We start from the raw sequence: 16,859 nt of genomic DNA on the forward strand, positions 1-16,859 counted from the left end.
TCAAGCCGCCCCCGGGCGTGCCCCTCGCCTGCCACGGGCGAGCACGTTATATCCCTGGAGCCAGAGCCTCACCGGCAGGTCGCTCATGCAGCAACAGGGCTCTGCAAGCTCTCCTCTCCAGATCCCTGCCCCCCAGGCTGATTTTGCATGGGGGGGGGATGAGGATGAAGCCGTGAAAATCCCCCACTTGGAAGCAGAAACAAGCTGCAAATACAAGTGGAGGAGCCAAGCACCTAGCTCCTTTAAAATCCTGCCAGGCTTTACCGACTTGAGCCTCTCCAACGGGAACCACTGGAGTGAGGATTCGAACCCAGCACCCCAGCTCAAGCAGTGACTCAAACCTCCTCTGGCATTGTCAGTGCAGGCCACATCGCTCGAGCAAAAAAGGCCGGAGGATGCTTGTCCCATTGGAAACTGCACCAGCCGCCTCCTAGTTATGGACGTATCCTGTCCTCTGCCACCATCGCGTCCAGGGAAGAGCAAGGTTAAGAGATCGCTTGAGGCCTGTCCTGCTAGTGCCCCGTGCCACTTGCACACAGGGAGGAAATCATTGCAAGAAGCAACCCTGACTCCTTCTTTCAGGCTTTAAACCCTGCAAACCTAGGTGTAACGGGAGTTACCGGCCAGCTCTCCATGGAGGGCAGTCGGAGAACCTCTCCTGCCACCCTTTGCCTCCCTAGAAAACGGCCCTGCGGTAGCACGGGAGGAGAAAAACATCCTGGCATCTCCTGGCCCGGCTAACCCGTCTCCAAACAAATTTACAGCCGCAGTAGGGCGGCCTCTTGGCTGGTCGGAGCTTTTTCATTGCAGCTATTTCCGCTTGCTCTCAAAGTCGCGCTGCCCCACGGGCTGGGAGAGACGGAGGCATGCGAGAAAGCATTAATGCTTGTGCTCATTATCTCAGCAGGAGATCCTCCTGTTCTGGGAAGGGCACCAGGCCTGGGGCAGCCTGCCCCTTCCAGCCTCTCTGGAAATACTTTGCACGGCGGCCTCCTCCTCCGTTAAAATGGGGTGACGCTGATGGGGATGGGGGAGCGCAAGGTTGGGGGGGCTGCCTCGGTGATGCTGGGCCAGCTCTTTGCAAGGCGTTATGGCCTGCAGTACTGGTGCAAGGTTGGGGACTGCTCCCGTGATGCTGAGCCAGCTCTTTGTGAGGAGCTTAAACACTCTTAAGAGTGGGAGCAAGCCCCTGAGGATATGCCGCTAACCAAAGGAGCTAAGCAAGGTTTCACCCAGGACACTTTCCCCCGGGAAGCAGGCGGCCATCCTCCCCTCCATTTCAAGCAGGAAGAACGGAGGCAGGGAGATACGTCTCACTCGGCTGTAGGAGTCTGGCCACTGGATAACCAGCCTGATCACCAAAAGGCAGCAGGTTGAATGCAAACAGCAGTCACGCATCCCTCCTGTGCCCCAAATGTGGTATTAGTTCACCTGGGACGGAGCCAGTGCACCCCCCGCCCTCTCCCCAGGGGGGTTCACCAGCCAGGACCCCAAACCACGCCTGGGGATGCGACAGCCTTTTGCAACTCCTAGAGCCGAGTGAAGGACAGCTTCTTCCCCCAGAGACCAGCCGCAACAGGAGAAGCTGGTTTTGCACCACACAAGGGGCTTTGACAGCAGGGCAGGGGCCAACTCTAGGCCCTTGTGAAAATCCCAACTGAGAGCAATTAAATAAGGTCACTCCCAGGTGGGAAGAGTTCGGTGGGAATTTGTGTCCGTCAGGAGGATGAGCCCGGTGGGGGTGCAGGGTCCGTGGACCCGATGGCTGCACAGGGAAGCCACTGGGACAGAGTCGGTGGCTCGCTCTCGCTCCCAGCCTGGGAGATGCATCGCAATTAGGGCCACGGGTTCGCCCCAGCACAACTCACCTCCTCTCCTGCTCAATGCCCAAAATTTGGCTCCTTCGGCCACTCGAACCAAACCACCAAGCTCCGGGAAAAAGAGACCGAGCTTCAAATCATCAAGAAGGGGCACCAGCCAACCGGCCCCAGAGCCGTCCCGGTCTCTTCTAGCTGCTCGCTCTGCTCAAGGGCAGCTAATGAGCCTCCCCTGGGCTCGCTCAAAAAGACCTTCCTCCATCAGCGGGAACTGGGACAGGTGTCGCTGGCTTGAAGTCTTCCCCACACGCTACAGGAGCCCTGGGAAATAGGGTGGGAAGATGAAGGAAGAAGAATAAAGAGGGGAAACATCACAGACCATCGGTGCACCATGCCCACCAAAGGGAAGAGGGACATGGTGGAGCAGGTACCCTTCAGTGGCGAGCCACAGAGGTCTGTGCCCACCTCCGTGCCAGGGTGATAGTAGACTGGAAGACCTCTCCATTTGCTCATAAAAAGGCAGGGCAGGGTTGCACCTTAGAGGGCACCCAGGAAACCACGCAGCTCATGAACTCCTCTGCTGAGGTTTCCCCACCAGCTAAAGCTGCTTCATCAGGATCTAAATATCTCGTGGGTATGCACTGAGAAAATGAGGGTGGGAAGGGAGGTCACGTCCAGTCCAACCCACTCCTCCACACTGGACCAGTCCCACCTAGACCATCCCAGCTAAATCAAAGCTTCAATACCATCAAGACGGTCCATGAAGAGACTTTTTATACTGCCACCAAAGCTGGAGGGAAAATGCAGCACTCATTATATTCTTTTAAGGTATCTAGGTTAGAAGGCACTATTAAATAATCACCCAGGCCAACCCCTGCCTAACAAATGCCAACATTTCTCCTTGCATAGGAAAGGTTTTTTGTGACCACATCGTGTTTGGACGTAGTTTCTTCTCTCCTCTGGCTACATCCACATCCCTAACGCCAACACCACGTGCTCCAAAATTGTGAGTCGGCTCCACGTTAAAAAAAGAAAAGAAAATGATGCTAGGTTATTTTTATTTGCCTTTCACTGCTGGAAAGTTTAGGGTTTGCTTATTCAAGTGGCTTTCTGCACCAGAAAGGCCAAAACTTTTTAATTTTTTTGAAATGGAAGCTGAGATTTTTCGTGTATTTATTTGAATCAAGGAGCTGGACACTTCAAGGGAAAACACACGCTCAGTTGTAAAGAGACTCAGTAAAAAAAACCCCAAAATCCCAGCAAGAGTTGGCAATGCTGCTACACAAGCCCCCTAATTTCCCGGTGTCGCTATAGGGAGATGTACTACCATTTTGTCCTGTTTTGGTAGCATCCCACTGATGATGCTGAAAAGCCCGGTGGCAAACGGGGCGGGATTTTTAGCAGATTTATTCTGGTAGGGACAAGGCCTTGCAGGGTGTTTTCTTGTCTACACGAGACAGGATAATTGCACGTGGCTGCAACAGCATTTCACCAATGGGCGTGCAAAGCAAAAAAAAAAAGAAGGGATTTTTCCCCCCATAGAAAAAACAGATTCAGCAACATAGACATCACGGGTTGATTTCACAACGTTTCGAGACCCAAAGAACAACGCACTACATTCAAAACCTTGCCTAAACTCATCCCAACCGGGCAGTCGGTCCAATAAATGATATCACCCACCAACGTCCTTGCCTTTCACCGAGTTATTTCCAACTCTTTCGAAGAACTCGGCATGGCCGGAGTCAACAGTTTCTAAGCACACCCTTCTGCAGGACTGGCTTGATGCGATTTGGTTTTGAGATTGGCTTGAACTTCACTGGGTTTTTTTAAAAGTGTGAAACTAAGGAAATGTTTCGAGTAACCAGCTCCCTCCTTCCCTAAGTTACTAATTTTTTTTAATTGGTTCTGTTCCAAATTGGAAAGCTTTCTCTGCAGACTTTCAAAGACGCTGAAAAAGTCTCCCCCGGCTCTTTACCTGCGATAAAAAGGATGAGGGGTGCAACGGGGCAGCTCTGCACCGCATGGAGGTGGGGAGTGGAGCGTGGTGTAGTGGTTATAGCAACGTAGTTGGGGATGCAGTTGCTATGCTCGTACCCCGATCCCTTCCCCAATTTATTCACGCTACTGGGAAGGATAGTTGAGTGGATTGAGCAGTGGGTTGGGTTTCAGGAGACACCAGCTCTCTCCTAGCTCGGCCTTTGTCTCAGTTCCTCATCCGCTTCCTATCTCACAAGAGAGGAAAGTCTCCCTTAATGACCATGAGATTTTCGTGTCATGGTGCTTGAGACATGAGAAAATCTCCTATCTTAACAACCATGAGATTTTCTATCGGATGCTATGTGGAAGACCTGACTTCAACACCACTGCCTGCCGCCGAGAGGTTAATGTCTTAAGCCCTGGCTCTTAATGCAGCTCGGATGGATTTGGATGCAGCGGTGCTGGCTGTAACAGCGTTTGGAAAGTTTCCACGCTTATTTTACGAGATCCAGGGTAGACAAGCCCTAGACTTCAGCCCTTATCAGCCGCCGTGGCAGGAGACAGAAACCAGACACCCTCCGAGAGATTCTTTACAGCTAAAACCAGTTTCTTCCTGGCAAAACAAATGACCATCGGACCGGCTCCAATGCTTCGCTGTATCTTTTCTGAAACTGCTCAGATCAGCTGACCCTGGATGTCGATTGAAGGAAAGAAGCTTCATAAGGGAAATCACAGGGAGGCCCCAGCGTTTCCCCCAGAGAATCGAGCCCAAATGCTGCATCCCCATCTACCGGCTACGTGCAGAAGAAGCCGCGGCGTGTCCATTCTGCATCGCAGCCTTACAAGCACAGATCAAACCTGCCCTGCCCCACCACCCAGGGAGGTGAATCTGTTTTAACAGATCCTGGGTCGGGCCCATTTCATTCAAGAAGCCCCCGGTAATTCCCTGCTGAGCACTCCTCCCTTGGCAGGTAGTTTGCAAGCTGCAAAATTAAGTAGCCTGGCTCTGGAAAGAGCAGGTGACTGGAAAGCAAAACTGTGATAGCCCTCCAGGCAAACGGTGCTCTCTGGGCTTCTTCCTGGAGCTCCACAGACTTTCAGCAGGGGTCCAGGTCCCTCGCCCACAGCGGACATGGCTTCGCTCGAGCGCAAGCTGCACAGATTTATACCTGGATGGATGCAGTTCAGTGAGCTGGCTGCCGTCAGATGCCTCTTCTCCATGCAAGTACCTGCAAGTCACCTCTTCATCTCCCCGTCAATAGTCTGATGAAGCTCAATCTCCATCGTTGCTTGCTTGAATATAATATTATCCCACATGGTTCTTGTAACTCTTTTCTCAGTGTTAGTACTGGCCTCACCAATGCTACGTGCAGAGCTAATGTCACCTCCCTATTCCTGCTCAGGGCATCCAAGGCTGGCGTTGATTGTCCTGGTCCCCACCGAACAACAGGAGCTCGTGTTGTTTGTCCTCCGGGACCCGACATCCTTTTCAGGGTTGTTGCTCTCCAGGATAGAGGCCCCCACATTTGGAGAAACTCCTAACAAAGGCCAATGCCCAAATGGCCCAAAGCTGAAAGCAGATAAACTCAAAAGAGAAAGATCCTATATATATGCATATGCACACACACACATATATACACACACAAATACATACACACACATACACCCTCATCCAATCTATATTTATTTATACACACACACACACACACACATATATATAAAAATATACACACACATATATATTATACACAGACACACCTCTCCATTATACACCCCCCAATATATACACACACACACACCTCTCCAATATATATATACACACACACACAGACAGCCCTCCTCCAATATATATTCATTTATATACACTATATATATACATACGTACACACACACATACACACACACACAGAGCCCTCCAATATATATACACCCCCCATTATATATACACATCCCCCAATTATATATATACATACATATATATACACACACACACACACACACACACACACACACACATACATCCCCCCTCCAATACATATACATACACCCCTCCAATATATATTCATTTATACACACTGTGTATATAGATAGAGAGAGAGAGAGAGACACACACACACACATATATATAAATATTACACACACCCACACATAGATATGAGACTACGAGGGTGACTGATCGCTGGAACAAACCCCTGGAACGGGAAATATTGGATTTCCTATTTCTTGACGTCTTCGTACTGAGACAAGAAGCATTTCTGGAGAGATGCTGAAGTGCAGCACAAGTTAGTCGTCTCTGCACAGTGGCAAGTGGATGAAATTCAACAGTCCTGAGTTATAGAAGGAGTTGGATGATCTAACGGCCCTTCTGGTCTTAAACTATCAGAAGAGTGACCCAATTTCTTTGTTCCTCTATGCATAACCTTGTATTGGCTCTTTGTATTGCTCAAGCCAGCAGGTTACACAAGAAAATGCTAATACAGAAGTACCACTACCGAAATATGCAGAACAACAAATACACTTGTCATGATAATACCCAGCTTGGAGAAAGGGATGGTGCATGTAATCAAAGACATGCATTCCTATCTCGCGGTAACAGCGTTCCCAGCTGGGAGCCTCAGCCCTGTCCCAAAAACTGCTCCTGCCCTGAGGCCTATCGAAGTTACTAGGCATGTGAAGAACAAATCGCCACTCAGAACTAAAAACAGCACAAGCTTTCAAGAAAATAATGCTGATTTATTAGAGGCACACGCGCAAACACCACCACGGAGAAATGGAGGACTTGCAAGATCTCTCTGTATGCATGCACTTCTATCTGTTTCCGGGCAAAAATAGATCTCTCATTCAACAAAGCGTCCGCTGAAATGACGGCGCTCTGCAGACACATCAGCAGGGTCCTGGAGGAAGGATCAGTGGTACCGGTGCACAGATCCTGGCTTGGGGCAGGCTTGCTTCTGGCCTCTCAAGGAGCCCGCTAAAGGCGGAACAATGACTTCCCGTTGTGGAAGAGGGGAGGCAGGGTTTGGCTGGGATGGGCGAGGTAGCCCAGGGTGAGGGGCTGCATGGGGTCACTACAATTCTAGCTGTTGCAATGAACAGAAGGCCAAAAAATGGATGACGAGATGCCAGCGACACTTCAGTATTTATAACCCCATCCTGGAATGTGACAGCAGCCGGCCACACCTGGCGTCCAGAAAAGCTGGAAGCAGCACACCACATGCCAGATGGCACTCTGGTTTGTAAGCAGGTCCCACAGTCTCCCTGCGCCCGTGCTCATGCTGACAGCAGCCAACGTCCTGGAGCCCATCTCATGGAGGGCACGAGGCAGGAAGCGCCCTCCGGGGAAATACTAGCCCTGTCCCGCGTGCCAGGTGCAGACGGGCAGCGAGGACTTCTCCATATGAGGATGACTCCACGCCCACCGATGGGTGAATCACCCGGCTGTGGGCCTGAGCACCTCGGAGCGAGACAAAGGGAATGGCCCCTGGGGTGACCGACCTCACGGGAGGTACTGCCTAGTCTTACTGGCACAGCCACCAAACCACAAGAGCAGCAGCAAAGGGTGGCCCCAGGCAGATTGTCTTCCAGCTTCCTTCTCTCCCTGCCGATCCTCAGATACCTGGGCCCGGGTGGAGCTGTGGTTTCCTCCCAGCTGCCATCAAACTCCGCAACGCGCAACAGGTCTTCTGAAGGGAGGGCAGCGGTTCTGCCGAGGGATTCCCCATGGGGGAAGATGACCTCTGCCACCCACGTCCATCCTCCGAGATGGACGCCGCTCGAGCGACCCCAGAGCACGAGGTCTCCTGCCGGAGCGGCGCATCGTGGCTCCCGGCTGTGACCCGAGTTGAGGGGAGAAGAGGGCAATGCACAGCATGGAACAATAAATAAACCCACGTGTGTCCTGAGGTGCTGGACTCCCGGAGCTTCCCCCCTCTCCTCCCGCGGCAGCAGGAGGGTGCAGCGAGCAGGGCCCACGCGGGCACGGGGCTATCTCACAGCGATGGACATCCTGGGGGTGGCGAGGAGTGGCTGGTCCAGGGGCGGCCACGGTGGCTGCTGCCGCCTCAGCTCCTCCTCCACCCTCTTGAACAGCTTTTTGGAGGTTTTCTTCCGCCGCAGCTTCCGCACCCAGTCGAGCATGCCGTGGTCCAGGGCCGTCTGGAGGAGAAGGGGGGCAGAAGAGCAGAGGATGGACTGGGGGGGGTCAGAGGCTTGGAAAGCACTGCAGGGGACCTAGGACCGCTGCAGGAGGTGGGGGGTTATCAGGGCTCGTTGTCCGTGGGAGAAAGGGCTGAATCCTGGCTGCCGAGATTGGGGAGGGGCTGGGGCTTGGGTAGGAGCTCTTAGATGGGGAGCTGTAGCTCGTGCCCATGACAAATCCCATCTCACCCCCTCAGCCGCACACTAAGCTGGGCTGCGGAAGACTTTGCACCCAGCGCTCTGGGGCAAAACGTGCATCCATCCAGCAAGGACCCCATGTCCTCACCGCCACCGACGTGCCGGCCCCGGCCGCCCTCCTACCTCCAGCGTGAACGCCACGAAGAAGTTGAGCGTGGCCATGCCCACCAGAAGCAGCTTGAAGTTCATGTCGCTCGTGTCCTTCAGCATCAGCAGGGATTTCACGAAGCCCAGCGGGTAAACCGTCACCCCGATCATCAGGCCGAAGAGGATGACGAGGGCAAGCAGGAACGGGACTGGGTGGCAGGAGGCAGGAGGGGAGGTGTCACCGTGATGCCCGGGGGAGAGCGGGCCATGTGCTTTCATGCCCAAAGGGCTGGCGACAGGCCTTGCAGCTTTGCAAGCCCACGCAGACGCCCTGCCCTGTCCTCACCATTGGTGTAGAGCGGCTTCCTGAAGGGGTATCCCTTGGACATGGCCACGGCGAGGGTCAGGTACTGGAAGCCCGAGATGCAGAAGACGACCGTGTTCTCGTAGTTAGGCAGGTTCTGCGGGGCCGTCACCGTGCTGTTCAGGGGGACGTACCTGGGAGCGGGGACAGGAAAGCAGGGCTCAGATCCTCCAAACACTCATGCTTCAGGGCAGCAGAGAGCGGTCAGGAAGGAACAACTTCTGGCGGGCAAATTGCTCCCTAACAACCATCCCTCCAGGCCAGGCAGCTGCTTACCAGGTCTGGGAGACGGTGATGAAGTAGCTCGCGACTTGCACGATGATGAGCAGGGCTGTCTGGAGCAGGAGGCTGCCCAGCACGAGGACGCTGATCAGTGCCCCTTGGGGACGCTGCGTGCCCAGCTCCTGCGCCGGGCCGGTCTTACCCATCAGCACCGCCACGGTCGTCGTGATGATCAGGTCGAAGAAGAGGAACTGCAAGTCGCTCAGGTTGGTGTTGATCTGGGGGCGAGAGGCGATGTTGGAGACGCTGAACGGGGCTCAGGGGAATGGGTGGGAGATGGGGGCACAGGTCTTTCACTGCTAGCTCGACGGTTCAAATCTGGAAGTCACCCAGCACAAGGGGGAGAAGTGTCCCAGGTTCAAACTGCCTGGAGAAATCCCCAGCTTCTCCCTGATCAGTCAAAGCACATCGACCCTGCCTGGCTGCGCCGTGGGGGCACAAGTGTGCAGGCAAAGGGGAGCTGGGCTTGTTCAAAGCTGCACCCCCAGAGAAACCACCGTTCCCCAGGCTGCAACAGCTGCAAGACAGTGGAAAGCCAGAGGAATTCGAACTGGGCGTGGGGTAGAGGTAAACAGCTGCAGTGACTCCCTACCCGGACCCCCGAACCGCCCGGACCCCCTTCTCCTCTGAGCCACGATCCACCGTACTGGAAACACTCACCGTGTAGAGCAGCAGCACTGACACAAACTGCACCAGGCTGTACAGGGCCATGTACTTAAAAACCCCAAAGGACGTGACCAGAGAGCACCTGCCTTCCCTGAAAGATGGGATAAGACAGACAGAGACTTTACACACCGATGGCCCGTAGACACCCGTGAGGCGTCTCTGCGCAGGCTGGCAGCTGGGAACCGAAAGGGCTCCGCCGTCCTGGGGGGGGACACTGGGGTTGTGTGTGCGGGACACGCCTCGCTGGGCAGCACAGGAGCTCCCAAGTCAGCGACCACCTTCGAGGCGGGAGCGTGGAGAAGGGGGCACTCGTTCAGTTCATGAGCGTCTCTGTCGACTGCAGCCCGGCTCTGGGCACAAGGCCCGATGCCGAGGGGCCATAGGACCACTAGAGATACTTCTTCTTGCTGTTGAGCAGGATGGTCAGGGTGGCCTTGACCCCAGGCTTGCCTACATCATGGGGCTGCTGCCACCATGCCTGTGCTGTGGTGACACAAGGGGGGTTTCTGCTGCTTTGTGCCCCAGGGCAGGAGCTGGAACAGTTGCACCCACGGAGGGCAGGGCCGGGGGGCTGCCACTCAGGTTGTGCCATTGTTTTGCACCCCGAGATGACGTTGCTGAGCCAGCCAACCTCTGCCCTGTGGCCCAAGGCTAAGGAAGGACAGTGGCACAGAAGAAGCACGAAAGCCCAAGAGCCCGTTGGGACCCCGTGCGCTTCGGGACGGACAGTGCCCTGGCACTCCAAGCTTCAACCAGGGGGAAGAGCGAGATCCGTGGGAGCCTAGAGACCACTGCCACCAGCACACAGGCACCAAGACCCACAGACGGCAAGTGCAACATAAGCAAGGAGTCTTCTTCGATAACCTCCGACTGGCCGATCCCTCCCCGCACACGCTCCAGTTCGGGATCACCCCCGCTACCCCATCTCAGCCCAGCAAGCACAGAAGTCCGAGCTCACCGTATGACCAGGGGAACACATTCGATGTTGGGAATTCGGGAGGTGAACGGCGACGCCACAGAGGCCTCCGCCTCGGAGAGCGAGATCCCCACGTCAGCGGCCTTCAGCGCCCCGCAGTCGTTGGCACCGTCTCCACACATCCCCACGCAGTAGCTGCAGCAAAGAGACCTCTGTGGACTCCCAGCATAAGCCGAGGGGATCCCCAGCCCCCTCTCCTGCCCGTACTGCCCCAGGAAGAGGAGCTCTCTGGACCAGCAAGTTGGAAAACATCAGTATTCAGCATACAAAGTGCTTGACAGCATCTCCATCCAGGACACCAGCGTCCATCCCCTGGCTGCCCTGATCGTGGCACCATTTGCAGAGACGTGAGAAATGGAGAAACCTTCAGCAAAGAAATCACTGGGAAGATGCCTCTCCCTGGCTGCGGGAGGGCAGGGCAAAGTGACTGCCTTTGCTGCTAGCAGTGGCCATGACCCCACTGGAAACGAAGGAGGCGTCTGGCAGGGAAGGCTTGTGTAAACAAACCCTTGCCACAATTTGGGGGTTTTGACCTTTGGAGCAAAGACCAAGACGATGGCCTCCCCAGAGCTCCAGAAAGTGCGGTCCCAAGCATAGCCGGAGGCCTCAGAGTTTCCATCTGGCTTTTGAAGAAGTCCCTAAATGTGAGGTGCTCAGAGTCCCCTAGAGCTCATCTAAGGGGTTTCCTGGACCTTGTTCAAATCTCTGCTCTGCAAGTCAAAGCCATTTGTCTCCCTTTGCCCAGAGGCAGGAGAGATGGCCACAGGGTTGAATGCCAAGCTCTCAAACCCCACCCCCTCAGGGGAGATCACAGTGAACTTCACTGCTTGAACCCTTCTCTATGTGCTGGATGATCATCTGTGAACTGGGGATGAACTGGAGGCAGAGCTAGGATCAGGCTTTGCATTGAGGACAGATTAGCTCCTGGCTCGGGGTGCTGCAGTGGATTGAATAGTACTGTCAGGGGGAAGCGATTTCAGGGTTGCACTTGGCATAGGAGCATAAGAGTCTCCTGCCCTGGCTTCACAAAAGACCTCTTTGCAAGGAAATGCTGGGTCTTTGCCCCATCCCCTTCCCCCCTCTCCTCTGCCTTACTTTAGGTCTTGTAAGCAGCGAACCAGCCGAGTTTTTTGGTCTGGAGACATGCGAGCAAAGATTGTCGCCTGAACCAGGATCTGCAAGAGAAAGGAGCATCATGTCAGCCGGGCATCACAGCCTTGGAGGTCTTGGCGGGGAGAGGGCACCGGCGTGGCTACTCAAAGAGCAACGAGCCAACGCCACAGTGTGCTAGCCCACTGCTCCCTGGCACACGGGGGGGAAGATGCTGCCCCAGAGAGGGGCCACACTCCCAGCTACATGGTCAGTGGATGGGGGGGGGGCCAGAGGGAAGGACTCACCTTTGGCAGCAGGTCGGGGAAGTGTTCGCAGACCACCGCAAAGGATTTCCCATTCAGCGCCAAGTGGCTCGGCAGCTGCCTGAGGAGACAGCCCTCCTGCTGGTACGGGCCCTGCGAACCAAGCCCACCCGTCCGCTGCTAAGCACACCAGAAACAAAGCTGCCGTCCCTGGGTGGGCCATCCAGGGGAGTGCTGGCAGCATCCCCTGCTGCTAGTCATCGCCACCACCCCCCTGCTGCATCTCCAGACCCTGTGGCCCGGATGGCACGGCCGCAGGTGCTGGGGAATGGGGTCACTCCACTGCCAGATGTGGAATGACCCTATGGACTGACCCTGGGTGCTGACGGCACGCTGAAGCTGGCCCACAGACTGTCCCTGCCTATGGGACCTGGCCTCATGGACTCACCCTGTGCCCCTCCCCTGGCTTTTGGGGCTGGAAGTTCAAGCACCACTGGTCTAGACCTGACTGGTGCTTGAACCAGTCAGGTCTAGACTGGGGGATCACCCCCATGAATGTGAGGTCAGAGGAGGCTGTGCCCTGCACCCCAGGACACTAGATATCCATCTCTCCTGGGACACCCAGGTGTGAGAGCTCCTCATGACAACTGCTTCCCAAGTTGGCTGCAACATCTCATGGGAAAGAGGAACCCCTCGCCGGGCTGCTTTCCCTCCTGGCCTCACCTCTGCCAGCTCCTGCCCCGGGGCTTGCTCGGCTAGACTGAACTTCAGGGCGGCAGGTCTGTCGTGGTCGGGAGGAGAGCCGTTCACAAAGACCACCCGCTCCTTAGGCTCCACCATCCGGCAGCTCTTGGCTACGTTCACCGCCGTCAGCATGTTGTCCCCTGCCAACGAGAGGCAAGCGGCCAGTGAGGACGGTGGACTATGGATTTCAGAAGCCAGCACCGGGCTGGGGCAGTTTGTGCCGCCTCCACCATGGCAGCGCCTGAATGACACGGGGGGACGTGGCCAACATCTCTCACACGCGACTCATTCCCTTTCTCACGTGGGATCATAGGAATGGAAACACCTCCAGTTTTGTGCCTAGGGCCCCCAGGATAGCATGGGAATGGGATTTTGGCTTAGGGAGCAGTGCATTTTGGCACAGGGGAGGGGGTGAATGTGTTCTTTACGGTCCCCCTTTTTTGGCTGGCAGATGCAGTTTTAATACTGGGAGGAGATAGCCCTATAATCCCTTGTTCTGCACCTCAGCAACTGGCCGCCTCCCTGATCCCCACCCAAGATCGGCCACCACATCCACAAAACTCCAGCTAATAAAATGTGCTGGTTGGGTGTTTTCACTAAAACACCCAGTGGTGAAATAGCTGACATGCGTGCAGCCATCGTTAGGGTTCAGAGTCAACACCCCGAGATGAACAGGATACTGTTCCAGGCTCGAGGCGAGCAGCAAGATACCGGCTCTTGTTTTAAACAATGAAGGCCGGACTTAATGCTGCTGCTACAGCAAAGGTCAATAATACAAGGTTTTGACAGCAGAATCCACCCTCCTGTGGGCTCTTCCCCGCCAAGGAAAACCCTTTTCAAGTCTTTTTTGTTTCTTCAGAAGGAAGCAAGGGGGGCACATGACCCGTTTTCCTTATGGGTCCATTTCTTCAGCGTTTGTAAAGGGCAAAGAGCTCCGGAGAGCTTGCTCATTATCAGGGACAATAAATGCTGGATCCCTCCTGCCCCACTGAGCCCGGACATTACCCGTCACCATCACGGGGCGGAGGCTGGCTTTCCTGAGCAGGTGGATCACGGGAGCGGTCTCTGCCTTGAGCACGTTCTTCATCACCAGGAAGCCGAGGAGGGTCAATCCGCTCTCTACAGCGTCCCTGTTAGGAGACAGCAGGGCTGTGATTTGGATACCAGAGTGGGATGTGGGAGTGAATGAACTTGTGCAATATCCTTGGGCAGCAGCAACACTGTCCTGATTTAGGTGTTTAACCCCTTTATGACCCTTACTCCTTGTATAACTGTATCCCTAAAAGCCATGTTGATGTCCATTGCATTTCAGGGCCAGAAGGGACCATTCCTGTAGTCTAGTGTCACCTCCTGCGCGACCCGGGCCATAAAGGCTTCCTTGCATTCAGCCCTTGCACTGGGTGCAAGCAAGAAAGGAGGGAGGAAGATCTCAGAGGAGAGGATGGAGCCAGGTCTCCAGCAGGCTCACACACCTCGTCAGCTGCTGGGCATCCTCAAAGGTTTTGACCGGAGCGAGAGGTTTGTAGGCGAGTGCCAGGACCCGGAAGCCGTCGGTTGTGTAGTGTCGTAGCATCTGGGAGAAATCCCCCGGGACTGCGGAAAGACAGGGATCAATCAGTCCAGAAAGGACAGACGTAGCTGGGAGTGGACCCTGGGGACCAACAGGCAGAATGGCTTTCAGCAGGTCTTTAACTCAGGTTGGCTAAGACATGGCTTGGTACAGGTCCCTCGGCTTGGCGAATTCGGGTTAGAAGAGCCGTTTTGGCTCACTTCGACAGCTCCAATCTAACCCCAGGTTCTTGACCTCGAACTGATCACCAGACTTAAAACTCAGCTGCCCGATCTGCATGGCTACTATACTTCCAAAGTGGATTAGGCTCATTTTAACTTGACTCTCAGATCACAGAGTGCACACCAGATGCTCATCGGGAGCAGGTCCCTGTGAGGACAAGCCCTGCCACTCCAGCATGAGCGGCTGGGCATTATTTTTGGAAGAACACGAATAAAACCCCAGATTCTACAAACACCCGGCAAGCGGAGGGAGGCACATTTACCTGTTTCCTTGTTGCAGAGGCTGGCCACCATCTCTGGAGCCCCTTTTGCATAGGCTTCAGCAGGGGCATCTCCGGGCAGCTTCACCACCACGCTCATCCGTTGCAGGGAGGACGAAAAGGGGAAGCGACGGAGGATCCCGACTGGCACCTGGTGCTTCTGGGGAGGGAATGGAAGGCACTGACAGGCCTGGGGAGGCTGAAGAGGGCCACGGGGCATATCCGCCTGTGGTGGTGGCACAGCCAGCCACACAAGCGGCCCACACCCAGTGTCAGGGACTTCCCCCACTTCCAGGGTGATGGGAAATGGCCTAGCCAAGAGGGTGCTGCCCACCCTATCGAGGGCGCAGGTTACCCTGATAAGTACCCCATGGTGCTGAGATAGGTGCATGCATTGCTACAGCAACCTGACTTCACCAGTGCCATGCCACACCGATGGGGGTACCCGGATGTTTCCCAGATTGAGATGTATGTCCTTGTTTGAGTCTCAACTATGGGATTAACTCCCTTCTGCTTCCACCCGCCATGCACCCAGAGACTGCCCGCCTTGTACCAGCTCACCACGGGCTCACCGTGCCATGGGGCTGCTCCTCCACAGGCGGGGGCTTCATCACTGCTAGGACCTTCGTCCCAAACTGCTGGATGGCGTGCAGGTCAGCCTCTTCCCCTTCTGCCTTCTCCAGGATCTGAAACCAAGGGAGGGGGTTCAGAAAGCACAGCTCAGAGCCCGGTCCGCTCCCGCAGCTGAGCTGGCAGCACCGCGTTCTACCAAGCCAACAGACAAAACAAAGGGCTGCCCTTCACGGCTCGGCTGCAGCCTCGTAGTTTTGCTGCCAGCTCCAGGGCACACCTGGACAGCCCTGTCCTCTTCAGGGCATCAGGTCACCTCCCTTCAGGGGGGGTTGTGCCCCCTACCACCAGCCTCCATTTACACATGGGAAAGGGTTCAATCAGTAGATTGAAAACTAAAGTGGTTCTGGGTATTTTCTAGATCTCCCACCCAGGGACGCCCACTTTGGTGAGCAGTGAAGCTGTCCAGCATGGCTGAGACTAGCTTTCAAAGCAATTCTTGGCTTCTTAGCTATTCCTAGTACTACAGCTCCAGCTGCTCACGCATCTCTGAGCCCAGCCCCATTCACGACTGCGTGCTCGCTGCATGTTTTTACACCCGGAGAACAGAGGCGAAGCCCTCTTGGCTAGAAACCAAGCAGGCTGCACACCCATCTGCATCTGGCCAACTCCACCTCTCCGGCTCAGCCTAATCCCAAACAGTCCCCTGCAGCGTCACTCCCCCGACAGAGCAGCCAAATCACTGGATAGCGAGGTTCAGCATTTCCCTGTAGAAAAAATGGGATCTCTCTGCAGAGCCCGACAGAAATCCCCACGTTCAGTGCCACAGGGTCGCTGCCCCATCCTTTGGTGGGAAGTAGGCTGCACTGCAGAGGTGTAAAGCAGGAGGAAATGGGTGAAGTGAGAGCCTCAGGTCCCTGAAGAGGGTACAGAAGGATGGATACACTTTCTCCTCCTTCCTAAACCACCCCTGAAGGGTATAGGCCTACACATGCTTCTATGTGGACCCAAGGCAGCCCGAAGTCAGGCCTTCTCCTCTCACCCAGCCAGTAGACTCCATCATCTTCAGGTCCACCGGGTCTCCAATGGGCTGCTCCCTCAGCAGAGAGACAGTGTGGCAGGTCGACAGGGAGTACAGCAACGGGCCGTCGGGCAGGCAGCGGGGCTCTTGGATGAGAGGGAGGAAGCAGCTGTTTTCCAGGGGAACGACACCCCAGACATCCAAGCCATCCTCCGTGAGGGTCCCTGTCTGTAGCGGAGGCAAGGGAAGGTGGAATCAAAACCAAGCCCACCTCAGTCACCGACCTGGATGCCACGAGGCAACAAAGCCCCCCTGGGACTCACCTTGTCGAAGCAGACCAGGTGGATCTTGCCACACAGGTTGATCCGGGGCGGGCTGACGCAGAAGATGCCATGCTTCTTCAGCCGGTTCTGGGCGTAGATGGTGCCCACGGTCATTGCGGCGGGAAGCGCCGGGGGCACGATGACGGTGATGAGGTCCAGGGCACGGATGATGATTTGCCCGAGGGCGACCTGTTCATGTCAGACAGCCGGGAGCGGGAAGACAGGGAAAGA

General features: G+C 55.4%; 1 protein-coding gene across 7 annotated transcripts in view; it reads right to left on the reverse strand.

Moving 5' to 3' along the window:
* Positions 1–6,107: 6,107 nt before the first annotated feature.
* The window catches only part of ATP13A2 (ATPase cation transporting 13A2), a 37,375-nt gene continuing 26,623 nt past the window's right edge, over positions 6,108–16,859 (reverse strand). For 4 of the 7 annotated variants that reach the window (XM_014519752.2, XM_025203689.1, XM_025203690.1 and 1 more), the window contains exons 15-29: positions 16,629–16,817; positions 16,327–16,533; positions 15,287–15,400; positions 14,718–14,874; positions 14,136–14,256; positions 13,669–13,793; positions 12,643–12,803; positions 11,962–12,072; positions 11,660–11,739; positions 10,547–10,699; positions 9,583–9,679; positions 8,917–9,140; positions 8,623–8,774; positions 8,313–8,485; positions 6,109–7,949 (exon numbers count right to left, since the gene is read on the reverse strand). In XM_014519752.2, coding sequence (XP_014375238.1) covers positions 7,779–7,949; positions 8,313–8,485; positions 8,623–8,774; positions 8,917–9,140; positions 9,583–9,679; positions 10,547–10,699; positions 11,660–11,739; positions 11,962–12,072; positions 12,643–12,803; positions 13,669–13,793; positions 14,136–14,256; positions 14,718–14,874; positions 15,287–15,400; positions 16,327–16,533; positions 16,629–16,817 — 2,235 coding nt within the window. In that variant the 3' untranslated portion in view covers positions 6,109–7,778. Of the gene's footprint in view, positions 7,950–8,312; positions 8,486–8,622; positions 8,775–8,916; positions 9,141–9,582; positions 9,680–10,546; positions 10,700–11,659; positions 11,740–11,961; positions 12,073–12,642; positions 12,804–13,668; positions 13,794–14,135; positions 14,257–14,717; positions 14,875–15,286; positions 15,401–16,326; positions 16,534–16,628; positions 16,818–16,859 lie in introns of those variants that run through there. The other 3 variants (XM_025203687.1, XM_025203688.1, XM_025203691.1) reach the window with 3 other exon arrangements.

The sequence above is a fragment of the Alligator sinensis genome, unplaced genomic scaffold (assembly GCF_000455745.1).
Source record: "Alligator sinensis unplaced genomic scaffold, ASM45574v1 scaffold512_1, whole genome shotgun sequence".
Classification (NCBI taxonomy): Eukaryota; Metazoa; Chordata; order Crocodylia; family Alligatoridae; genus Alligator; species Alligator sinensis.